We start from the raw sequence: 26665 nt of genomic DNA, 5'->3' as shown, positions 1-26665 counted from the left end.
GCATACAAGTCGGCGGATATAATCAAGCGGATAAAACACGGCAGGCTTCAGTGGGCTGGGCATGTAGCGAGAATGCCGGATGAGCGTCGAGCGAAGGCTATATTTAGCAGGAATCCCGATAGAGGTCGTCGACTTCGGGGTAGACCCCGCACTCGTTGGATGTGTGCTGTCGACGAGAATGCACGCGAAATAGGTGTTAGGGGCGATTGGAATATAGCAGCCCAAGACCGGGTGACATGGCGACGTATTCTGGATTCGGCACTGGATTGATAATCGGTCTGTCGCCTTAAAAGAAAATTAAGTAAGTAACAAGTGGCGAGAGAAGTTTCTCAAAATTAGAACTTATAAAGACGTAACTACGATCGACCATGTCGCAAGAACGTTTGTGTGGCTTGGCGATAATATCGATAGAAAGACAGGTGCTTCAAGAAATTGATATGTCGGAAACGATAAAAAAAATTTCAACATTGAAAGCATGAACTGTTCATTTTTGAATTGTTAACACAATACATGCTGTCTAATCAAATTTTCGATTCTATAGAAAATGCGTTTCATATAAAATAAAAATTTGAGGGGGGAGCGGCAAAATCAGTCTTCGCCTGCAGCTCAAATCAGCCTTCGTCCGCCCCTGCCTAGACCGGTGAACGGTCCGTTAGCCAAAAAAGTAAAGTAAGTAAATGTTAGAGTTCTATGAATGAATCTTAGTACAAATAATTACAAATATTCTCCGCCTCATGGCGAAAAACCAAAAACGAACAGCTGTAGTGTAAAAGTGTAGTGCCGGTGTAATTCATAAAATTTCTAAAACAACCTAAATGTATAGTCGCCGGAATACGTTGTCAACGCTTTCATTGCGAAATGACTACCACCCACACTAACAGTAATCATAGAAAAGGTACCATGGAAGAGATATTCGCTATACGATGCTGTTCTTCATTCGTTGCGTGCCGATCTGGAAACGTGCACATGTACCAATTGCATGTATAATAAGTAGCAAGAGGTTAATTTTAGCAAAGATCACACTTTGTTGTACGTACTTTAACAAGTTTTCTGTTGCTTGTACCAGCATGTTTTCCTTTAAGACATCAGTTTTAATAACATTCATACAGAAGATCATTAATTTGTGTGTTGATAGAGGTGAATGACCAATATATGGTTAAAGCCTCGGTAAAGAAAATAAATAAATAAATAATAATAATTGTCTATTAAAGGAGCTTGTTTAGGGGCCGTTCCTAAACCACGTGGTCATATTTTGATCACTTTTTATACCCCCCGTACCCCCTCGTGGTCTTTCGTGGTCTTTTGGCTAACCCATCCCCCCCTTCCGACTTTAACCACGTGGTCTTTTCATTCGTCAACTGCCAAAAATTAGCTTAACTTTTTTGCATTTTCGTTTTTAAACTTTTAGTAGGGGAACAACGGGCAAGACGGTCACCCTAAGGAAATCATTCATTATTCTGCTTAAAACACAACATTTCAACCAACGATATTCATAATATTCGACACTGACTAGTGCTTTTCATAAAATAATGCAAACTTTTCCTTTTTAGAGTGATTTTATATTAGTTTTCACTAAAATAAAAACAGTCTCGAAAACCACTATTTCACAACGTGCATCTGAAACGGACCGGCTGTGCTGGTAAGACAGACCTATGAAAGACTATAGCAAATTTCTTTTCTATACGGGACGACGCGCTGCGCAAAACAGCACGTGTTTGAAGCTTACCGTCGGCTGCGCCGATGGAATCATTCACATCATTTACATGTAGTATATTTACAGCTTTTAACAATGTTTTTAATGATTATTTTTGTTTCAAATGAGAGTTAATGACTTCAGGTCTCATATCGCATGCTAAGATTGCTAAAAAAAGAATAATATTGTCGTTTTCTCAGACTGCCCATTTTGCAAACACAACATCTGACCGTCTTGCCCAAGAGGCAAACATTTCTTTGGATCGATGTGATTTTCAAAAAAATAATATTTTCACTAAACTATCTTCACCCACGTGTCTCAAATATGCTCAATTATTCCAATGTCATTGAAAACTATATTTTTCTGAAGTTTTACCGAAGCAGAAGCTTAAATTCGACACAGCCAAAACTACATCACATTGCTTTGCTGTTGAGGGTGAGCTTATTTTGATTATTTCTCAAATAACTAACTATTGTTTCAATCTATATAATATCTCAAAACTTTCAGGATCCTGTTGGTATGTAACTGGCATAACTGATTTGTATTAATTTCAATGGTTTGTATAGAAATGAGCAACGGTCTATCTTGCTCGCTCTGTCCGTGTTGCCCGTTGTTCCCCTACCTACATTCTATATTGCTTAAATGCAAAAGCTTCATTCTTGACTTGTGGGCAACAATAAATTATAAGCCAGGTAAAAAGACCACGTGGTCATTTCGTTAAGCCCCCACCTTCGTGCGTGGTCTTTTGACAACCCCCCCCCCTCTTCATGACCACGTGGTTTAGGAACGGCCCCTACGAACTTTACAGAAAAGCTTTACTTTTAAGACATCAAAATAGTCTAGGTTCATGGTAGCAAACATCAGTGGGCCTGTTAGAACGGAGAGATTCTGTCGAATAAAATTTGATACTGATAAAAAGGCGGTAAAAAGCGGTTTATGAAATCACGTTTATGCATGCATTCACATTCCATACATTCAAAAATAAATCATTTTGATCAGATTTCGATTGTAATTTGGTTCACGATAACGAAAAGGACGACTACATTCGATATAAAGTATATTTCGAAATAACAAAGAGTTCGTACGTTTATAATTTACGTTAATTTTGCGCTTTTCAAAACCCTTCTTCTGGCCCTCCTTTATGCACAGAAGAAAATAATTCTGCAGATACTGCAGTATCTAACGTAAGTTAAACATTTTTATTGCTAGCGAAAAAAACGAGAAATGAAGTTGTTATCTGATTACATTTTATCACAAAATTCATTCGATTTACCACCATTCAGGCACTGCAGGCTTCAATGAGCAATGAAACGAACCGTGTCGAACAAGTGTTGTAGCTTTTTCGCTCTTTTATGCTATACCCACTGATTGTGTTAAACATTGGTTGGAATCTATTCATTAAGCATGCTAAAAGTCATTAACAACTTTTGGCTCGTTAGTTTTTCGCAAAAGCGGAGATTGGCTCTTGTATTTAAATTTCCATTTATCCCCGGGGAGCTTGCCTGCACAGCATTATATACCGAATCCGAGCTGTGTAGCAAACGGGCCAACTATTACCTCCTTCCTGTCTACTACTGAGCGCAAAGTACCGGATTGCAAATCAACGCGACGTAAGGAAGTTTCCGAATTTTATCAAATTAGCATTAAATTTAAATTTTCCTTTTGCTCGGCACACGAATAGCCGAAGCTAGTGGACGAATTTAGTATCAAGGTTTATACACGTCTTCCGTTGGTCGGCACAGAGTGATGACAAGCGATTATATTCAACAGTTGCACAGCGGAAATGAATTCGCCAGAAGAGCAACCAGCACTGAAACCTCAAGTTTTACCATAATTATTCTGATTTAGTTGATTGTAAGATACTGTAATCTAATATCATTTGACAATATTTCTCTTTCAAATTAACAGTTTTATTTAATTCATGAATGCGTTCAGATTTTTCGTAGGTACAAGGAAATACGGTTACCATTGTCTTACAATACGAAAACCAAAAATCTAGTTTCATTGTGCTCGTTTTCACCTAACATGGAAAATCGAGAAATATAATAAGGTGCAATAATCATTACCATTATTCTAATCAGCCCAATTAGCATAGAATCATCGAATATAATGTCAATGCTAACGGCCAGCAGGTCATATAATAATGAATCCTGGAGGAAGAAGCTTCGTACCGCACCCGATACGGGTCTCACAGCTGACACATCATCGAATAGACTATCCTGTTTCAACCGTGCCACAACCGAAACCAACACGAGTGATCTTCTGCGATGTGATTCGGGAGACTTTCTACGATTATGCCAAAATGACGAAAGTTAATGGAATGTACTACCTTCAGCGTAACATTACCTCTGGCATCCCGCGACTGTTGTGGATTGCTTTACTGGCAACATCTCTTTGTCTCGGTATAGTGTTAGTGTTTTTATTGTGGAAGAAATACGTTGATTCACCGACACGGATGACTGTTGCCCAAGAAATGGGTATACTGCAAGTTCCCTTTCCTGCGGTTACAATTTGCCACCCGCAAAGTGTAATGGACTACAGGGCGGAAAAATTCGTTAGAAAGCTGTGAGTGTCAGATAGCATAACTTTGATTCAAGGGTTGCATATGTTCTCAGTGTTAGTTAAGAGATTTGTGTCCAACAGGAATGTGAATAACAAGATGAATGTGTTTAATTGGCGCAATAAACGTACTTTTTTCTATACTTCAAGGTGGTACAGTGTTGAAGTCACAAATGGCCGACTTTGAACTTTTAAAGGTACAAGACTCGGATAGTTAACGCGTCCTCTATGTAAACACTACTTCATATATGCTGTGGTGATGCAAACATTAAGAAATGTTTTAACCTCTTTAGTCTTGTGCCTCTGAAAATTCAAAATTGACTATTTGAAGTTTCTACACAATGCATATACACATATAAATGTATCCGTTGAACAAATCATTTCGCATTTGTTTTTCACAATGTTTAATGGTTTATTATACCAATGTTCTTTGTTGCCATTTTTCTAACCAAAACCAGATACCAGAAAGAATTCTTGGTCTCTAGATTTGATGGATTGGAACAAATAAAAAGTAAATGGAACAATGACTGGCGAGTTTGGCGGGTGGGACAGAACTTCCTATTTCAGCGTTTCTGAAAAAGTTTTCACAGCTTTTGCAACACGAGGCCTCGAATTGTCGTGGAGTAAAATCACTTTGTCGTGTCGATCGTCGCCGTTCGACGTCCCTAGGCTTAAATTCACGTGGGATCTTGCCATTCCGATGGCACAACACTTTGTTTTCATATTCTTTTGGCAGCCTTCAAAATAACTCATCAGATGTATGCTGTATTGCCTCGAATGAGAATTCAAAGTCACATCCATTGCACCCAATTCAAACGAGTCCTGCGAGATCATCTCAGAACACTAGAAAAATGACAAATAAAAGTTGAACTGATATGGAATAAATGTAACTTCCATATAATCACGTAACGGTGTCTGAATGTTTCTCTATTTTGTTGGAAAACAGCTGCATAAATCTAAGGCGACATCCATTAGTTACATAACACACAGCCACAACCACAGACTTTTGCTTAGTTTTCAAAAGTAAATCAATTTGTACGAAAGGCAAGATAATTTTTTCTCGTTACGCAACGTTGATCTTACCTTAACAACCTCCCATCCCTCCCTCTTTCTTCTATGTAACAATTCGTAACGCTACATTTTCGTTATTATATTTTAGCATTCTAACTACGTTTTCAGAATACATATGAATTTTCTAAGCTTCAAAGTCAACCTAACCGCAATTCGAAAATCATTTCAGCAAGCTTCCACTGGGGGCAAAACGTGCAACAGTCATCGAGTCGCTACCAGCTTTGGGATATTTCAATGAGCACCAGTGGAGCTTACCTAAGATACAAAATCTACAACTGATCGACAATCTTCTGGTTATGAACAACATTTCCGTAGAAGAAGCCATCTTCATGTTAGGAATGACCTGCAAAGATCTTATCGTTGTGTGTTACTGGGCTAGGAAACGCTTTCCCTGCTTTGGAAACCATTCATTTTTAAGTTGGACTAATTCTACTAGTCATTACGGCGCTTGCTGCTCTTTCAACTATCATCCAATTGTCCAAAAATCAATGGTTCCTTTTGCTGTCAACAGCTACGGCATTCACGGAGGTTTGAGTGTAATAGGAACCGGTTTTCCAAAAGCCGCCGATGGAAAATCCGGTGCACTGTACTCGGAAGGGATAATGGTATAAAATCTGAAGACATACTACACAATTATACCAAGATTAAGTTCAGACATTTCAGTTAATGACTCATCATCCGCACGACTTCGCAGTCGAAGCAGCCCCACTAACCCTCCTCGGACTAGGCTCGGAAGCATTTATCAGCGTCTCACCAACAGATTCTCGGTGTTCTGAGCAGGTTATGCTACTTCCTCAAGCGCAACGTTCTTGCATCATAGAAAAGGACTTTTCGACCCCTATTGGAAACTATCGCCAGCCCACCTGCATGCTGGAATGCTTACGTGACGAAGTGCATCGAAAGTGTGGCTGCCATCCATATCATCTCCCTAGCCGATCGCAAATTCCCGGTGGAGCGAAACAGATTAGGAAGTGCTCCGTGGAAGATTCGATGTGCCTGATTGACAATTACTGTGCGACTGTTGATTTGTATCACCTAATTCGACATAATTTTTTTCTTTTGGTTCTATTACAGATATGTTTCAAAGACTCCGGTGTGAATGCCTTCCTGCTTGCAGTGATGTTACATACAAAACATCGTCTGTGGTATCAGATTTTGCCGCGCATAAATTTTCCATGAACAAATTCTAGTAAGTTTACACTGGTAATCACATGTTGTGTTGTATAATTTAATTACTTAAAAAAATCTAGTACAAGGAATCAAATCCACTTAATGAGAGTAGGGCTAATATAGATACTTTGATTTATCTTACCCTAAAGGGGTGATGAACCGATTCGATGAACGATGCACATAATTTTTCTAAGTTCACGAAATAATGATGTCATATTTTGCAATCTCTTGTAACAGTAATTCACCGCACTCATGTGTTGCTCGAGTTTTCAAAAAACGATTCTCAATTTTATTTAAAATGGAATCACATATCGCTACCAAATGACGGAAACTATAAATTTTTTCGCATAGAAACATTAAGCATGAATGTAGTTTTAGAGCTCGCAAGCAAATGTGTATAAATCGCCCAACTGCAATTAAGATTACAATTGCAGGAACAACTGTGAGCTTCAGCTTGAACGACCGCACATTTCGTAGTTGGATCTGAGCTAGTAAAGTTGCACAAAGAACCACCAGATTAATTTGGGATTCATTTACCATCTTTGATGTACCTGCCTCCGCTTTGTATCGATAACGACGCCGGCTACGTCCTCACGGTTGACTAGGAAAGGTAGAATGGGATTGTTACAATCGGTGTTGCCATAGACCGAATTTACCTCTGCGTCTCTAACGGAAAAGAAGGGGTTATCTTACTTTTGTCACCGAGGTCAGTGACAGATTTCTTTACTTTTACCTCACTCCCTCTGACATCGAACGGTCTTATTCTACTGAGATTCTAACTCACGACCATTCGCTTGTCGAAACAGACTCTGTAACGTTGAGGTTACTAGCTTCCTTTAAAATTCCATTTTCAGGATCGATGTAGATGTAGACTAACGACAATTTAACACGACAAAGCAGTCTAAAACCCAACAAATCTTCTAGCTACAGTTATAGTCATTTGCATTTTTTTTTCTGTGAATTGTAGCATTTTGGATTTTCTTTGAACTAAACACTATAAGGCCCGAATACACACACGGCGTAATGACGCCTTCTCCATGCAAATTGAAAGGCGTAATCGCACTTTCCGTTGGGACGCCTTCAAACCAGAACCTTCCAACTTCGCCTTCTAGCAAAGAAGGTGGTCGCCCTCCGCTTTCCGCGGTGCGTCTTACTGCCTATCGTGTAGACGTATAGTACCTTTCGCACGGCCTTGTGTCGCCTTCTATTGGCAAAGGCGCTGGCAGCGCCGTGTTGTATTATTTTCCGCCTGCGAGTGATTCGAAAAGTGTGTTGTTCTATTTTTCCCTCCAACAAACATTTGTAAACATAAATTGGAAGGCATGACGACAACCCAAGAAACATTTTTTGGCTAAATAAGCGCTTTTATAACTAATCTTATTTAGCTGACGGCTGAACATAGGTCGAATTATGTATTTTTAAGTGTTTAATCAGCTTTTAATCAGTCGGTTCTGGAGAACTAAATCAGTTATCTGTTACATTCGGCTTCCTAAATAGCCGAACACGGGCTTAATAAGAAATAACTCAGCCATTTGAACAACTTTTATACATGATGATCGGTTCTGTAGAAGCGATTATTCATTCTTTGTACAGCTTATAGAAATACTCTTTTACAGCAAACAGCAGCTGGGTTATAGTCTACATAAGTGCTGAAAGCTGTAAAAGCTTTATTACAGCTGTGATTCAAAATATATAATAGTCTTAATTAGACAATTTTTTTTGCTTAGGCGATTCGAACACATCTAAATCTTTAGATGTTTTGCATTTTTGTGTGTATTTTTCATCGTTTATTTTTATATTATTGTTAGTGAAAATTACCTTTTTAGTATCCAATTAATTTACTGCCAGTCTCAAATCTCGAACTCATGCTCATGAGGTTCCTGGTAGAACGCGGTACCGATTCGTCTATCTTGACATACATGCATACGTATTGATTTAACCCATATATATATATATATATATATATATATATATATATATATATATATATATATATATATATATATATATATATATATATATATATATATATATATATATATATATATATATATATATATATATATATATATATATATATATATATATATATATATATATATATATATATATATATATATATATATTATATATATATATATATACATATATATATATATATATATATATATATATATATATATATATATATATTTATATATATATATATATATATATATATATTTCTAGTTTATTTCATAAACAATTTTACATTGGTTGTACAAATACTGAACAGCTACGATTATTATAATTTAAAATATATATTCGTCTAAATTAGACAATTTTTTATTGTATAGACGATTCGAACACATCTAAATCTTTCGATTTTTTGCACTTCTGCCTGTATTTTTCATCGATTATTTTGTATTATTGTGAGTGAAAATTACCTTTTTTGTATCCAATTCTTCAATTCCAATTCCAAAAAAAAATACTCGAATCTCAAACTCATGCTCATGAGGTTCCTGTTAGAACACGTTGCCGATTCGTCTATCTTGACATACATGCATAGGTATCGATTTAACCCGTACATATATTTCCAATTTATTTCATAAACAGTTCTACATTGGCTGTATATATACTGAATTGTAGCTGAACAAGCACTTCAGCATTTGTATCATGACCCTTGAACACGATAGAACAAGTTTTGTCAAAGTGACGGCCCTCTATATTTGGTCGATTTAATACAAGGCACTGTAGAATTTTAATATTAGTGGGTACGGCTAGCCGTGCTGCAAAAACTATCATTATTTTTCGTTTGCACTGTACGTTTCTATTTACGGAGTGGACAAACCAGCAATGATTTCTACAATTTCTACAATTAGGGAAACAAATGCTAAAGCGCTTGTTCAGCTACAATTCAGTATATATACAGCCAATGTAGAACTGTTTATGAAATAAATTGGAAATATATGTACGGGTTAAATCGATACCTATGCATGTATGTCAAGATAGACGAATCGGCAACGTGTTCTAACAGGAACCTCATGAGCATGAGTTTGAGATTCGAGTATTTTTTTTTGGAATTGGAATTGAAGAATTGGATACAAAAAAGGTAATTTTCACTCACAATAATACAAAATAAGCGATGAAAAATACAGGCAGAAGTGCAAAAAATCGAAAGATTTAGATGTGTTCGAATCGTCTATACAATAAAAAATTGTCTAATTTAGACGAATATATATTTTAAATTATAATAATCGTAGCTGTAATAAAACTGAAAAAGCACTTTTTCAGAAAAACAGAATGTACAATTTTAACCATGGAATTGTCATATAGACGCTTATTTATACTACAAGCCAGCTGCTGTTTGCTGTAGAAGAGTTTTTCTATAAGCTGTACAAAGAATGAATAATCGCTTCTACAGAACCGATCAGCATGTATAAAATTTGTTCAAATGGCTGAGTTATTTCTTATTAAACCCGTGGTCGGCTATTTAGGAAGCCGAATGTAACAGGTAGCTGATTTAGTTCTCCAGAACCGACTGATTAAAAGCTGATTAAACACTTAGAAATACATTATTCGACCTATGTTCAGCCGTCAGCTGAATAAGTTGTGTGTTGGGTGTGCACAGGGCGGGCTCGAAACGGCGCGATTACGCTTTTCCGTGTAGACGAGTGAAAGGTGGTAGAAGCCAGAAGGCACACTGGAAGGTTTCAAGAAGGTACTGGAGGTTTCAAGAAGGTACTATATGTACTTTGTTTTCAACGCATTCATTTCTAGTCCAAGTCTGCTAGCTTCAACTTTTAGTCTGGCGTAGATTGCCTCCACCGCCGTCCCAAAGATTCCCGTAATAACGTCGAGGTAGTATGCGAAGCCTATGCCTACCTTAACTTAAAATCGTGCCTCTCGTTTCGATACCCGCTCGACAGATTACGTTGATCAACGTTATGCCGACCTGTACTCGAAGAGAAAACGCACTAGACAAAAGTGTTCGCCAGAAATTTATTTGAGCCAAATTTTTATGGATACTAAGTAATTACTCTATTCAATTTCTGTTCCATCTCTAAAAGCCCGCATCTTTCCCTTAAGCTCCTCATTACATTTTGTGCAATGGTGGAGCCGATCTTTTTGGTCACTTTTATCCATTCTTTTTTCAACTCCAACTCGTTCTTAAACACCTTGGACGACTTTCGAACTTTGGCCTGCATTATGACCCAAAATCTTCCCAACGGACGAATTTCTGGTGAATTTGGGAGGGTTGGTTTCAGATCCGGCCAAAATAATGTTTCGACTCTGTGGAACCGCAGGAAGGGCAACAGACGCTTCTGAAGGCATTTGGTACGGTAAATTTCGCTGTTGATGGTACCCGTTGTGATGTACGGTTTACTCATTGTAACGCATTGGCATATTGCCTGCCAGAGCAAGTATTCTATGGCGAATTTGTCCACTTTCTTCTTCCTTATGTCTTTTAGAACATAAAACCGTGATTTGGCAACGTAGAACTCTAGCCTCGGTATCTGCCTAGCGTCTGCCTTGATGTAGGTTTCGTCATTCTTAATTACAAACATCGGTTCGGATTACGCTTGAAATAATCCAACACCTTCCTAGCCTTTACAGGGTCAGCTGTCTTCGATTTTCTTCCAGCCCACCACTCGGTCGTTTGGGACTCCTTAACCGATTTTACACCCGAAACGCAGTTAAATGGGGTATCCCCTGTTGTCTTCCGACCCATCTCATGGTCGCTGCGCTGTCGAATTTTTCATGACGGCGCGCAAAATTCTCTGGCGATTTTCTTCTTGTTTCGACGATATAACCACTCAATAACCTCAATAAGGCGTCGTACACAAATTACGTGACGCTTACTTACTTTACTTTTATGGCGACAGATCATTAAGATCCTATGCCGAATCTAGAATACGTCTCCACAAAACTCGGTCTTGGGCTGCTACTCTCCAGTCTCTCTTTACACCCGCTGCTCTAGCATCCTCGTCGACAGCACACATCCAGCGCGTGCACGGTCTGCCTCGAAGTCGTCGGCCTCTATCCGGTTCTCTACTAAATATTATCTGTGCCGGTCGCTCATCCGCCATCCGTGCTACATGGCCAGCCCACTGTAACCTGCCGTGTTTCATCAGCTTGACAATATCAGCGTGTTTGTATACTTCGTACAGCTCGTGATTCATGCGCCTGCGCCACACCCCGTTTTCTAGTTTGCCTCCGAGTATTGATCGCAGGATTCTACGCTCGAAGACCCCAAGCGCTCGTCGATCGGCCTCCTTCCACGTCCACGATTCATGTCCGTAGAGCGCCACCGGGAGGATCAGAGTCCTATAGAGCGCAAATTTCGTACGGATCTGTAGGCTACGGGACCTAAGCTGGCTACGCAATCCGTAATAAGCCCTATTCGCCGCCGCAATCCGCCTCTTCACCTCGCGGCTCACCTCGTTGTCACATGTCACGAGAGTACCAAGATAAATAAATTCGTCGACCACTTCGAAAGTATCCCCATCCATCTCCACCGCAGCACCAACACCCGTAGAACTACCACGCTCTCTGCCAGCCACCATGTACTTTGTTTGGCAGTGTTTATGGTGAGTCCAATTCTCGCAGGTTCCCTTTTGAGAGCCGTAAAGGCCTCCTCAACTGCTCTACGGTTAACACCGATTATATCAATATCGTCCGCGAGGCCCAGAAGCATGTGAGACTTAGTGATGATGGTGCCGTATCGCACCTTCCAAAGCTATGTTGAACAGCAAGTTCGAGAGCCCGTCACCTTGCTTCAGACCATCTAATGTCACAAACGCGTCCAAAAATTCGCCCGCTGTCCCGACGCATGATGTGAAACCGTCGAGCGTCGCACGTATCAGTTTAATCAGTTTAGTTTGGAAACCATGTTCTAGCATTATTTGCCACAGCTCGTTGCGTTTCACTGTATCGTACGCCGCTCGAAAGTCTATAAACAGATGATGTGTCTGCAGGTTGTGTTCTCGAAACTTGTCGAGGATCTGTCTCAAGGTGAACATCTGGTCCATTGTAGATCGCCCCACTCGAAAACCGCATTGGTATTCTCCAACAAAGGCTTCCTGCAACGGCCTCGCTAGAACAGGATACGGGAGAGAATTTTGTAAGCGGAATTGAGGTCATGCCTCGATAATTACTACACTCGAGTCTATGTCCCTTCTTGTAGATAGGGCATATGACTCCTACCAACCAGTCCGTAGGTAGTTGTTCCTCAGACCATACCCTTAGGATAATCTGGTGAATTGCACTACACAGCCGCTCGCTCCCAACTTTGAAAAGTTCGGCCGGTAAACCGTCTTTCCCAGCGGCTTTGTTGTTTTTTAGCTCTTTGCAAGCATTCTTCACCTCGTCCAATGTTGGTGGGCCCACAGCTTGTCCGCCCTCCCCAATTTCTATCCTGTTCCCCTCGACGACTCTCCTCCCTTCCTCGCCGTTCAACACCACTTCAAAATGTTGCTTCTAACGCCTGGCCACCTGCGATTTATCGGTAATCAGGTTCACCTCCCTGTCATTGCACATGGCAGGTACTGGCACGGTCCGGTTCCTGATGCCGTTGATCGTTCTATAGAAGCTCGTCGTGTCGTGCCTGGTGAAGCAATTCTCAGCCTCCGCGAGGACGCGATCGTAGTGCTCACATTTCTTACGGCGCTGAAGCCTCTTTTCGGCAACTCTTGCCTCCTGGTATTTCTCTCGCATCTGACGCGTTACACGATTAGCTGCTACTAACGTGTTGGCGTAGGCTCGATTCTTCTCCTCCGTCACCTCTAGGCACTCAGCATCGAAACACCCACTACGCGTGGTTCCCGTTGTCATGCCTATCATCTCTCGCGCTGTTTCGCTGGCCGCATCATGGATGTGCTTCCACTGCTCGTTCAGGTCCACTCCAGCTGGTTCACCGATCCGTCTATCAACTTTCCGAGTATACTCTGCAGCAACTCTTACCGCTGATAACCTCTGGATATCCAGATGTATCTTCCTCGCCGATCTCGATTTAAACACATTGGATAACGTAACGCTAAAAATCTAGATTTCAGACCTCCTCCCCCCTATGTAACGATAGATAACTTTCGACATGAATCCCCCCCCCCCCCTAAAATTACGTAACGCTGATCAGCCTGACATCACAGTTACGTAACTGTCTCTACTACCTCCCTCCTCCCTACGTAACAATAAGTTTTTTTTAGTTTAAATAGTTTATTTGACGCGGCACGAGCGTAACAATAAGTAACGCAGACTCAACCCCCCTCCCCCTGCCGCCTTCATGCGTTACGTAATTTGTGTACGACGCCTAATTCTTAATAACCACTGAACCGATTGATATGAAATTTTGCACAATAAATTTGTAATACACTCCAAACTAGTTATACCCAGCTTTTCATCAATTTTTAACCACAGACAAAAAATTTACACACTGATAAAAATGGTGCATTTTTTCGAGTACAGACCTTAGCTGGGTCATGAAACTTCTTCCATCCATTTCTCCGGTAATGTCTCTATCTCTACTACCCAAATCCTGGAAATTACACAGTGGAGTGCAGTTGCTAGTGCCTTTTTGCCGTGTTTATTCTGCCGATATTCTGTCAGGACCTGCGGCTCGATTGTTTTACAGTGACCCAATTTCCCGTTTGAACCCCAGGATACCGTTGAGGTTAACTTCTTTTCTACCTGCTTCTATTGCTCCGCTATTGAGGTGCTCATCGAAAAACTGCTTCTACCTGTCGACCTCGCGCTCGCTTGTGATCAAGGTTCCCTCCTCGCCCCTACACATATCTGGACTCGGTGTGTAGCCCTTAAGGGATTGTTCACCTTCTCGTAAAACTTGCGTGTGTCATTACCCCGAACCAGTTGCTCCAGCTCTCCTGCTGGCGTTTCTTTCTCCTCAGAATCATGGTCAATCATTTCAAGCTCGGCGATATTTGGTCGCATTCTCTCTTGTGGCGATGCTTAGATAGCTTCTTCAAGCTAGTTTTTTCCTCTCCATCGCTAGCTGGCCTTCCCCTTCATCCCCGTAGTTTTATCAACTCGACGTTACCCCACCTAGTGCCACGATTGCGGCATCCTCGATAGCTAGACCCACAGTTCAGATAGCGCTTAACTGATCCTTAGTAAGCAAATAAACTAAAAAGCTATCAACTGTGAAAGCAAAACTCAAAGTTCTTGCCATTTTTCTGTACGAAACAAATCTTTTAATTTAAGGGTTTTGGGATCTTTGGTTCAACCTCCCGCTGAATGAATCTACTACTCTAGGGGGGGGGGACGTGTAGGGTTTTCTGCCAACTTCTCACGGTCGATTGAAGTCTCTTTCGCTAATTACCATAAGATATACAGGGATTTCACAAGCTACTGTTAAGCAATCATCAGATACAGTAATTGGACCAATCGCCCTCGTTGCCTGTTCCGACATTATCGAAAACCAAAGGTATCCAATCTTTAAAACAAAAATTACCGGGCTATTGAATTATGAAAAAATGAAGGGCTTGAAATAAACACGGGGAAGATGTAGAATACCAATATTTTTAGGCTGACCAGATTTTCTCGGGATAAAAACGGGACAATTGGGTTCAAAAAACGGGACACATGATAAAATTGATTTTTGAAAGTGTTTACCAACCAAAGCATACAAACAATTATTCATTGCTTTGATAAACCTGCCCAATACTTAAGAGTGTAATTTTTTGCAATGAGTTCCTGAAATTCGTCACACATGATGATCGAGATTTTGACTAACAAATCAACTTTCAAACGCGACTTTTTCATCAATACACAATAGGGGATGTCCTACAAGCGGTGCGGTACTGTCAGGAAAGCACAAAACGTACTCAGTAATATTAGAAAATCCTGGCTGTTTGGAAAGTTATTTTCCATTTGGGGAAATTTCAATGCAAAGCTCTATTTAAGATTTTTCAAGGAGTATCCGAAAACGGTACAAAGTGGTAAAAAGACGGGACGGTTAAAAACAGTCGAAAAAACGGTACTGTTCCGTTCAAAACGGTACGTCTAGTCAGCCTAAATATTTTTCTATCAACGCAGGTTCACTTATGCTAGACATTTTGTTGCAGGTTTCTCAGTGAAGACTTTTTTCTTAAAAATTACGACGGATTGATTCGCATGGATTGTCTTCCCAGCTGGTCTCGAGGTACGATGTTGGCCCAACAAGCCAGTCACCGTATGTTCGAGTCCCGGCTCGGGAGCGACTGTTAGTGTCAGTAGGATCGTAGCGCTAGCCCCGCAATAGTCCTTGTTGTACACTTAACAGTCTTGACTTTAACAGTCGGCTGCGAAGTCTGTGTGCATAGTAAAACAGAAGGTCGAATTCCGATACGGAATGTTAGCACCAACCAAGGCTTTGCATTTTCGATTCTTATGGATGGTGGCTTATTTGTACACTAAAATGCGATAATGTACTGCCAATTATTTCATGCTGATTTGAAATCAACAGCAACTACAATAGTTATTGTTTTTAAATTTAACTATTTAAAGCTCGGAAACAAACCTGACAGAGTCGGAATTTATATTTCACGTGTACTTAAATAATCACTTAGTTCCGTCTAACCGACGTGTTGTTGTAGTTTCCTGGATATCACTTCTTGGTAAATTGGTTATTAGGATATCTGAAACCAGCTTGACTTAATGGAATTTATACTTTGATTTAATTTCAGCCAACCTTGGAGGCGTTTTCAGCTTATGTTTGGGATTGAGTGTGCTTTCATTGTTTGAGATATTTTTCTACGTTACCTTTCGATTCTACAGAAACTATAAAAAACTTAAAGCTGAAAAAACCAATAGGATTATAGTTATGGCTTCCGAAAAGCAGCCTCACGAGAGAAGGGTAAAGCAGTTCGGATAATATCGAAGTGAAGTGGTTTAAATATAAAAATAAACATTTATATTTATTAGTACGAACCAGTGGTTTTTGGAGCGATATTTCTACATAATGTATGTAAAACCCCCTAAACTAAGTTTTACAGCTATCCCGAGATAAAGATTAGGGTAGGGTATTCGGCATTAGAAAATAAGCGTTACAAAATTTTTCGGTATAGTTCCTTCGCAAGAGCGACACAAAGAACAACCGACGTTCAAAATCTTTGGGCAACTCCCGGGAACCTTGGTATATTCATAACTATAGATTTTAAAAAGGCCAGACTAGCTTGAAACAAACAAAACCATAAAGACGATTGAGAAGTTGGATCTAGCTCAAACAACACCAATATTTTTTGGTTCGTAGGCATTCAAAATCCTACTTTTTTCAGTACGTAATTAAAACGTCGTTTTATAGTTAGGCCCTTGCATCTCCGTATCCAATTGAGTAGTCCTAACAGAAGCAACAGAGAAGTCATCGAAAGAAACCATTTGGTAGTGAACTCAAAACCGGAAGCGGTCGACCTCTCCCTACTAAGCGGGAAATCCGAATCATCATACGGATCATTTAAATCACTTTCCACCTTTGGTTGCTGCAACTGCGGTGATTGCAAATGTTGCTGTTGCTGCTGGTGATGCAATTTTTGGAACTGCTGCTGACCAGCCGTTGCGGCTCCAGCAATTCGGTGATCAACAACTGGCACTATTACGGGTATCATGCCCGCTGACGGACGGGCAGCGGATGGGTTAATAAAGCTATTGGGAGCGTTCGGCGGGATTTTATCGGTTTTTTTGTTTCTCCAGCCGGGGACGTCCGGTTCGTCGTTGGCGCTGATTACGGTTGCTGCAAACAAGAATAGGAATATAGTTATTAGACTGGGACACGGTTATATGGGAAAAAAGCGATGGTGTTATTTTTTCGCTCCCATGCACTTTTCGTGTTCCTTATGGATCCTATAACAACTATGTAACTTTTCAGATCGATCGGTGAAACGCCCGATTTGCGCCCGATTTGCGCCCGATTTGCGCCCGATTTTCAAAGTTTCCATACGATTTTATATGGGAAAATTCACTTTTTCAAAACTAATTCTCTATAAATTCCCAGTTGAGTCCTAAGAATATATCGATACATGATATTTGTAGGAAATTTTCCTGGAAAAAACTCTTCTGAAGACCGGAAAGCGCTATGATGCTTGTAGAAACAGCTATTCACCCCAAACTGATTGAATGTCACCATTGAATTTTACTAGCAATACTGCTGCAGCATGCTGCTGTTGCAAATTCAACCATGTGATGAGAAATGATATCGCTTAAATTTATCTTGGAGGCTTCCCCGAAGATACTATGAGCAAAAATCACACTTTGAAAATTAATTCCACGCGAAATTATTTCTCATACTTAAGCAAGTCTGCAATAGCAGCATGCTGTAGCAGTGTTGCTGGAAAATTTCAATTGTGAGCCGTCCGTCAGACATTCAATCAGTTTGGGGTGAATAGCTGTTTCTACAAGCATCGTAGCGCCTTACGGTCTTCAGAAGAGTTTTTCCTAGGAAAATTTCCTACAAATATCATGTATCGATATATTTTTAGGACCCAACTGTGAATTTATAGAGAATAAGTTATGAAAAAGTGAATTTCCCATATAAAATCGTATGGAAACTTTAAAAATCGGGCGCAAATCGGGCGTTTCACCGATCGATCTGAAAAGTTACACAGTTGTTATGGGACCCAAAAGGAACACGAAAAGTGCATGGGAGCTAACATTTATTTTTTGCCCACCCTAATAGTTATAGAATAAAGTATTGTTCTATTTAGGAACGCACACAAAAAAATTATTCAAAATTTGGGAGATGTGACAATCATTACAATGCCTAACAAGTGTACCAGTGATGCCTATGGAATTTAAATGGATTAGTGCCATAACAGATACTATCGGACTTTTGAGAAGTATCCATAACTGGTGCACTTGCCTACCCTAGTTTTTATAACCGGTAACTTATCCCGCCGATCTTCCAGTAACTTACCGATCGAAATCTATACTAAGAATATAACAAAAAATACAAAACAAAAAACGGAAAAACTGGTTGGAAATCTAAAAAGTAACTTAGAACAATAAAAAACCTTCATCAGGAGACGTTTCGCGGCAAGACGATTTTTTGGTAATATTTACAAATATACCATAAAATTGTTTGTTTGGGTAAATCGGGATCCAAATGAAATCACGAAATTGTATTATTTATCACGGTTAAGAGCTATCCAAACAAAATGAAATAAGCAAAAACCTATTAGCACACGGCAGAAAACCGAACCACAAAAAACGCCATATTAAGTGTTAAATGAACGCGATTTTTGGGCATCTCATAAAGGAATTAATTTTAATGGAATAACAACGAAAAAATGATATGAAATTACCGATACTTTCGCTAAATTTTTCTTACAAACAAGACACCTATTAAGACACACCGAAACCAAACAAAAACTACATACCTCACCTTTTTGACTCTCTAGTTTCCGAAATAGGTTCACACTGTTATCGATTTCATTCCCGAACAGGCCAGCCTGTTGGGCGGCTGCTTGTTGCTGCCGCAGTATCAGTTCCTGCTGTTGTTGGAACAACAATCGCTCGTTTGGTCCGTAGCCATTAAGCGAGGACATATTCAGCGAGATCGGTTGATCCCACTTAATTTGCTGACATCGAGGTAACTGACGTTTTTCATTGCCGGGTCCTAAGACCTTTGAGTAATGGTGCAAATTGTTGTTGGCCAACCGAGCCGGTGTTTTAGCATCTGTAACAAAACCAACAAGCAATAAGTTTGATGCAGGAACTAAAAAACCCCTTCTACTCACCACTGAGAATCTCGTTTCTCCGACTGCTATTCAAATCCCTCAGAAGGTTTGTAACATGAGATGTCATTGTGTATTCCAAAAGCGAATCGAGTAACCAAAAGCAAGGTTTATCAAGGTGCGTGGAATCAAGACAGTTAGAATCACCGTAAACTGCTATTCGACCACCAGTTTTTCGCCTTTCACTGCTATCATTGAATTTACCGCTAACTTTTGGTTCTCGATCCGACGGAGATAACTTGAGCAGTGTTTGAGGTACTTCCACCATAAGAAGCTTCTCTCCGGTGAAGTTTTGTTTTTTCTCCAGCAACAACTGACTAATCTCCTCCGGATGCTGAATTTGCTTTATGTCGTCCGGCGGGTCATCATCTTCCAAGTTCTTGAGTACATCGAAGTCTGGACTTCCAATCGCGTTGCTTTCGAAGTCTTGCCTTTGTTCACCTCCCTCATTCGGGATATCGTCGTCGTCGTCCTCATTTGGTAAGGGTTTTGCTCCGAGCAGAATTCTCTTATTAATTATCGAATCACGACCGATTTCCAAATTTTCGCCACTATCCAATGGATCCGGATTGATGGGATCAGGATTAGGAGTTGCCGGCTGAACTTTCAAATAGCTATGATCTGTTTGAAGCAAGCCAAGAATCGCCGTTTTTGCTCGGATTTTTTGTCTCTTTTCGTCCGGTGACAAAATATCGAGACCCTGATCGAACAAATCCCGCTCAATCAGAATAGTTTTATTTCCAGAGGGAAATTTGAGTATGTTACATCCGGAAGCGTAGTACATTCGGTGATCACGCATATCGAAATATCCTTCAGCCACCTTATCTCCTAAGACAATATCAAAATCCCGAAGCAACTCATTGAGAGCTGGAATGTTAGCTCCTCCGGTGTCTGGCATCCACCACTGACGAGTGTTTTCGTCATAAAATTTAATCTTACGCATTACCGTTGTGTTATACCAGTCGGCAAAAACGATTACACTGAGTTCCCGCTCCAAGATATCATTCTTTAATTTTATAATCTCTTCGTGAAAATATTCTTCCTCTGGATCAACAATCAGCAGCGTGCCATAATTGCTAGAGTTGAAGCAGGTAAAAGGCCCACCTAGTACTTCAACGTAATAACCAGCGTTTCTCAGGTGAGTGTACATGTCTTTAAAATTAGTATGGATATGGTCTGCCCGCCAATCCAAAGGATCCGATTTGATTTTGAGATTATCTCTTGGCAGATAGCCCGGTGGATACCGCAAACTGTGGTACTGATCCCACAAAATTCGCTTATGCCGCGGCGGTTGGGGAATAATTTTTATTTTTATTGGAAAACTAACCGTTCCATTGCGTGGTTCGTTTTCACCTAAACCTGCAGGGCTTTGTACTGTCAGAGTTATATGACCCTGGGCCAAACCTTCGAAGCTACGGCCAAGCTCATTAATTCCAATATGCACCGCCATCCAACCAGACCATGGCCATAGTTGCTCCGAAAAAGAAATAGATATGTTCAACATTTGACCATTTTCGTTGGTGTAGGGGTGCCAAGTGGGTTTATTTATTACCCTTCCAATCACTCCCATCCCGTTAAGAAGAGTTACGTTTGCTATAACCGGAGCACTTGTGTAGAACAAACTCTGGGTAGTGTAGGGCCACATGTAATCCTCAGTAAAGTCCAAATACTCAGGGGACAATGTCACTTTCGGTTTGTACGTTGACAAGATTTTCATACTCTTCAAAATATTAAGTTTTCCATGACCCTGTTCGAACATATTATTTTCCTGTAAACGCTGAGCTCCTTCTATAAGCGCTTGTTTCATGGAAGCTGGATTTATTTGATCAAGTTGGTTAATAACGCCACTTGCCAATAAAGTGACAGCTCCAGCAACAACAGGTGATGCAACTGATGTTCCAGACAATGATTTACATCCACCGTTAAGATTGCTTCCTTTCACCTGACTTCCGTAAGTAACAACATCAGGTTTCAATCGCCCATAACCATTGGGAAGTTCCCACGTTGTCATGCCTCTCGAGCTAAACTTCGCTATGTTGTCATTGTAATCCATACCTCCTACTCCAATAACGTCCATCTGATCACCAGGATTATTTAGTGTGCCATATAGTGGACCATCGTTGCCAATCGCGGAAACCATGATAACTTTATTCGCCGATAACTCAAGAACTTTATCAACAAACGGTTGGTCCAGAAAATCGGGGCCTCCGATACTAAGGTTCAACACGTTAATTTTCTTTAATATAGCATAGTTAAAAGCATCCAGAAACCATGACGTATAAGACACCTGATTGTTAGTGAAAACTCGGTAAACGTGCAACTCCGAGTCCGGCGCAAAACCTAAGCATTCCTTCGAAGAGGCTACAATTCCAGCTACAAACGTTCCATGGCTAACTCCATCATCTAGCGTTTTTTCGTTTGTCCAATTAGTTCGTTCTTTGACTGATTTAAAATGCGGATGATTTTTCGAGAGGCCCGTATCGAATACGGCCACCTTTACCCCTTTACCGGTGACACCCATTCCCCATAGTACATCGGCTTTTAGCAACGAAGTAATTTGTCTGGGAATAGCTCTTAGCAGCCGTCGATTAGTGTGCCGATTAATTGAATTTACTGGAACAGAGCCATCACTACGGCTATCGTTCAGCTCACTTCCATCCGTGGATAGTTTTCGCCTGAAGTTTTTAAATTGCTCGATAAACTCAGCAATTTCTTCGCCATCTTCTTCCACCTCTTGTGGTATATCGTTTTCGTCGTCCCACTCATTCGTGGATGTTTCGTCCACTGTATCTGTTGGTTCCATGGGAACATATTTCAGCGTTCTATGGACCATCCGCTGTGGAGAAATTGATTTGATCGAAGGATGCGACTTCAGTAAGTCGATTCCATCCATTGCCGCCTGCGGATCTTCTTCCAGTGACAAAACGTCAAAATCACTCGGATAATCGCTCACTGGATTTAACCGAGGCAAAATGCGCCATTTTTTCACCTGCAATGATTAAAACAGTGCGTAATTAAACACAAACATATGTTTTTGAGCACAGTGGCTGCAAATAGGAAAGTGTATCACTTAAATTGACCTACCTTTGATCCATTCAAGGCGGTTCGAATATACTTTTCGCGAACCAACGGCTTGTAATATCCATCGAAATGAACAATATACTCGTTGTTAACGACGTTGGTGGAAAACTCCACAACCAGCCGCTGGGATTTTTTTGATGAAATTTTTTCTGTACTATTAACTCTGTCACTACTCCTATTGACGCTAGATTGGATACTATCACAGCAACTGCTTCCCTTTCGGGAATGGTCACTAGCATTGTTATGACCAGCAACCGACACTGTTACATTAACTAAATTGCTTACGTTATCATTTTGAGTTCTACCACCACCCTGAACTTCAGCTCCACTAAAGCTATCGATTAAATTTGTACAATCACTGAAGAGCAGTACGAACAAGATAAGGATACATTTGCTGAACAACTTTCCTATTGCTGGAAATATCATTTTCTCTAGCGGTTTTAGCGAATATAAATACAACTACTGTTGATTACACAAGAGTACCCTCGGGGCTCTTTGCCTCCTTCGTTTCCTCCTACTCCCGCCGGGCCTATGACGTGTTTTCTAATTTCTGCCTTCAAACTGGTTCCTAAGTACTATCGACAGCAACGGCAAATATTGTTTCACATCGAACGATCATTTTGAGCAGTACTTATAAAAAAGCTTAGTAGTTTTGCTTTAAAAAAATGAATCGCAATTTCTTTTTCGCCATTTCGGTGTTGTTCAACATCGTCACACGAATTGAATTTCATTCGTTAGCTTTCTCTCCAAGAACTTATGATAAGGCCTGTTTTTTATTGCTTTACGGGACAGTTACGTCCTACGCGTTCACCAATTCAGCACTATCATATTTTTGTTACTATTTAAATACAGTCGACAAAACAAAAACTTTTAGACAGTCATCACTGCTGTTGAGTTGATTGAAATACGATTATATTTTTACTTTGTACATAACGCAATCATATACGAGAAAAAAAAACTAAAAGCATAATTCGTCAAGAGGGGTTCACAAATGAAAAAAAACTATCTTGAACCTGAAATATAAAAACTCTGCAAAAAAAGTGTGGCAAGATGAAATTACAGCAGTTCAACAACTACACTGAAACAAGAGTATTATACTATTTTGAAACTTTTTATATATAAAAATCTATTAAAATTACGTTTTCTTTTTGTCGATTATAATCTATAATCTGGCAAATAATATTACATGAGATTAATATTATTTTATTTCAATATAAGAACAAGTGCAGCAGTTTATATATTTAGTTCATTTCGTTTAGGGATACCATCCGTCCTGATTTAGCATGACATGTCCTGATTTTGAGATCCTATTTGGGCGTCCTGATTCATTTTTCATATTCTAGCATTTGCCCTGATTTTTATAAGACATGCAATTACCTTCAATCACCAAGCTTATATTGCAAGGCACAAATCGGTAACTTTTTAACAGAAACGTGAATGTTGCCTGAGATTAGGAATTGTTTGAGATTGCCCAGTATTTCTTTTCATTTCTGGTTGCCAGTTCGAATTCGTCGCTGGTAAAAATAAAAAGAAAAGGACATTTTGCTCCGATAAAATTCTTAAAGTAACATTTTATGAGGTAAAATTGTAAAATTTGAAGTGATGACAGTTTTGCGAGTTAAAGAAAATAAAGGGGCCTATTACAGTCAACGAGGTGAGCAGCGACTTACTCGCCTGACCAATTTAGATATAACAGATGGTGAGTGTGCTGGATCTCGGACGAGTAGCTCGTCTGCGAAACTGCTCCACTCAACTGTCACTAGCCAAGTTTCACTCGGGTTTCCTAATATGTACAACATTTTGCTCGTCAGTGACTCTAGGCGAGGCAAATTGCTTGCCTCGTTTCCTTTAATCGGTCCCAAAATCTGGAATAATCTGCATTATTTTTGAAATACCTGGGAGAATAGACTTTACACCTGTCTATCTTGATACATGTTCAATAATGTGGATAATTCAAATAAATCTCGGTACCTGACTACACAACGCTCAGTGCGTAAATTATTTCTTTGGTTAAGCCTGAGTAATGTGAATAGTGATAAACATCTGAAAATTTTTATATTTAATTTTAAACAGTTTACATGTGCTGAATTCTTTAGAACCATACAAATTCCTAAAAATTCAAAGTTGCTTGATAAAATTGGATCGTTCGAGATACATGTTAAATAAATTAACAACCGAATAGCATTTTGAAGTGCAAATCACATACCACCAGTTTAAAACAGAATAAAAATAATTTAGATCAAATTTGTGTCGAAAAAATAGATGTCCTGTTTAGTACCTCTGACCAGATGGTATCCTCAATTTCGTTAGGAATTTTTGAAGAAATCCTGCTTTTTACGCGCCATAATGGCGTACGCTATAATGCAAGGTTCGTAATAAATTACCCCCCCCCCCCCCCCCTTTTTGACAACTTTGCTTACGTCAGTTTGAAGTCTTCATACAATTTATCAAAAGAAATATATATCATATCTGGCAACATTTGTGTTGCCAATTTTTCAAAAATGGCAAATCTGACGTAAGCAGAGGGGTTCGCATATTACGAACACGCGACCGCCATTATGGTGCGTAAAAAGCTGAATAGATGCTTGCGTACACTGAACAAAATCACACTCTCAAACCAAATGCTCTTTACATAAGAATACCAATCGTGTCAAATAAAAGTTGTGTGAACAAAAAAAATAAGAATACTGGCAAACCCAAGTGTAAGACACTTGATTTTGTGCTGTGAACTGTAACACAAGTGTGTTCCACGTAGATATAAAATATTTTGTCGAATCCACTTGGCAGTAACGTGTCGACATTTTATAGTGTAGATTGTTTTTCAAGGCGTTTCAAAACAGTTGATAACAAAACAATTAACGGATGCTGTCCACGAGCGTTAACTGCGGACAGTGGACGCAATCCATTTTAAAGTCTTCAGGAGGTCAGATAATTGTTTATAAAGCAATATATATTCTGTTATATTTCCGCCAAAGAAGTGATTTTTTCAAGGTAAACGTGATTTTTAAAATAATATATCGTTGTCCTTCGATTATTAAATGAAGAATAAAATGAAGAATGAGAACAACGATAACATATATTTCCAATGACAGTATTCGCGACTACGAAGCTCAAAGAGATTTTGAGCGAATATGCGTGTTGACAAAAGCAAAAATATTTCTTTTCAAACAAATATCTGCTTTGTAGTCCCGAATAAAAAAACTAGCATAGCTAAACAACCCAATTTGACAGCTCTGTGTCAAACGTTTCAAAGCCTTCAAAGAATTACATTAAAGGAACATTCGTACCTCGTACCTCAACATTAAGCAGCTCCGGAACTCCCAGGATGCGGAGGAATACGCGCAAAAGCTTGAAGCGGTGCTACCCACAGCGGAGGGGCTGGGCGCATTGCCTCTCGAAGACGGCTGGTGCAGCATTCGCACAGCTATCGTGGAGACCGCAACGGCGACACTAGGAGTGGAAGCACCGAGTGGCAGAAACGACTGGTATGACGGGGAGTGCGAGGCAGCGGTGAATGAGAAGAACCGGTCCTGGGCGATATACCTGGGCAGGTCAACGAGAGAGAACAAGGCCAATTACAAACGGGCACGGAACGACATGACCACGATTCTCAGACGAAAGAAGCGCCAGCAAAGGATCGTGAGCATGAGGAGCTGGAGCAGCTATACCGTGCCAGTGAAACGCGGAAATTCTATGAGAGGGTAAACCAGTCCCGCAGAGGCTATGTGCCGCAAGCCGACATGTGCAACGACGCGGATGGGAACCTTCTCACGGATGCCAGCGAGGTGGTCGACAGGTGGAAGGAGTACTTCGATGGACACCTGAATGGCAAACAGCAAACAGAAGCGGAGCAGGAACTGACCTAGGAGCACCAGCAGTGGATGACCGAGTACCAGCTCCTGATATTCACGAAGTTCTTTATGAGATCGGGAAGCTGAAAAACAATAAAGCCGCAGGCAAAGACGGACTGCCGAGCGAGCTCTTGAAACATGGAAGAGAGGCGCTGGCTAGAGCGCTGCACTGGGTCATTTCCAGGATTTGGGAGGAGGAAAAACTGCCAGACGAGTGGATGGAGGGAGTTATCTGTCCCATCTACAAGAAGGGCGACAAGCTGGAGTGCCGCAACTACCGCGGCATCTCGCTTATCAATGCCGCCTACAAAATACTCTCACAGATCCTGTTCCGTCGTCTATCACCTTTGACCAGGAGGTTCGTGGGTCAGTACCAAGCGGGTTCCATGGGAGCCCGTGCCACCACGGACCAGATCTTCTCAATCCGACAGATCTTACAGAAATGTCGCGAGTACAACGTGCCCACACATCACATCTTCATTGACTTCACGGCGGCCTATGATACAGTCGATCGAGAACAGCTATGGCAGATCATGCAC

General features: G+C 40.3%; 2 protein-coding genes across 3 annotated transcripts; one reads left to right on the top strand and one right to left on the bottom strand.

Annotated features, from left to right (window-relative positions):
* The first annotated feature begins 3836 nt into the window (after positions 1-3836).
* On the top strand, positions 3837-16340 carry LOC129720223 (sodium channel protein Nach). The gene is made up of 6 exons (XM_055671672.1): positions 3837-4258; positions 5493-5928; positions 5987-6335; positions 6398-6512; positions 15974-16083; positions 16153-16340. Exons 1-6 carry the CDS (start codon positions 3837-3839, stop codon positions 16338-16340), a joined length of 1620 nt encoding a protein of 539 aa, XP_055527647.1.
* Positions 16341-16356: 16 nt separating this feature from the next.
* Positions 16357-23252, bottom strand: LOC129723822 (membrane-bound transcription factor site-1 protease). Of its 2 annotated transcripts, none has more exons than XM_055678274.1 (4): positions 22279-23251; positions 19198-22183; positions 18843-19136; positions 16357-17195 (listed from the first exon to the last, which is right to left on the bottom strand). In XM_055678274.1, the coding sequence occupies exons 1-4, from the start codon at positions 22699-22701 to the stop codon at positions 16723-16725; spliced, it is 4176 nt and encodes a 1391-aa protein (XP_055534249.1). In that variant the 5' UTR covers positions 22702-23251; the 3' UTR covers positions 16357-16722. The 2 variants fall into 2 exon arrangements, with proteins under 2 accessions (XP_055534249.1, XP_055534251.1); XM_055678276.1 differs by having other exon boundaries at positions 17052-17195; positions 18838-19136; positions 22279-23252.
* Positions 23253-26665: the final 3413 nt, after the last annotated feature.

Source organism: Wyeomyia smithii, chromosome 2, assembly GCF_029784165.1.
Source record: "Wyeomyia smithii strain HCP4-BCI-WySm-NY-G18 chromosome 2, ASM2978416v1, whole genome shotgun sequence".
In the NCBI taxonomy this organism is placed as follows: domain Eukaryota; kingdom Metazoa; phylum Arthropoda; class Insecta; order Diptera; family Culicidae; genus Wyeomyia; species Wyeomyia smithii.
This window is presented reverse-complemented; position numbering and strand designations above follow the sequence as displayed.

Coding starts and splice junctions, on each gene's coding strand:
- LOC129720223 (XM_055671672.1), top strand. CDS start 3,837: ATGAATCCTGGAGGAAGAAGCTTCGTACCGCACCCGATACGGGTCTCA. Junction 4,259..5,492: donor GAAAAATTCGTTAGAAAGCT/GTGAGTGTCAGA, acceptor AAATCATTTCAG/CAAGCTTCCACTGGGGGCAA. Junction 6,513..15,973: donor TTTTCCATGAACAAATTCTA/GTAAGTTTACAC, acceptor AACTATTTAAAG/CTCGGAAACAAACCTGACAG.
- LOC129723822 (XM_055678274.1), bottom strand. CDS start 22,701: ATGATATTTCCAGCAATAGGAAAGTTGTTCAGCAAATGTATCCTTATC. Junction 19,137..19,197: donor GAGAAACGAGATTCTCAGTG/GTGAGTAGAAGG, acceptor GTTTTGTTACAG/ATGCTAAAACACCGGCTCGG. Junction 17,196..18,842: donor GAAACTAGAGAGTCAAAAAG/GTGAGGTATGTA, acceptor TCTTGTTTGCAG/CAACCGTAATCAGCGCCAAC.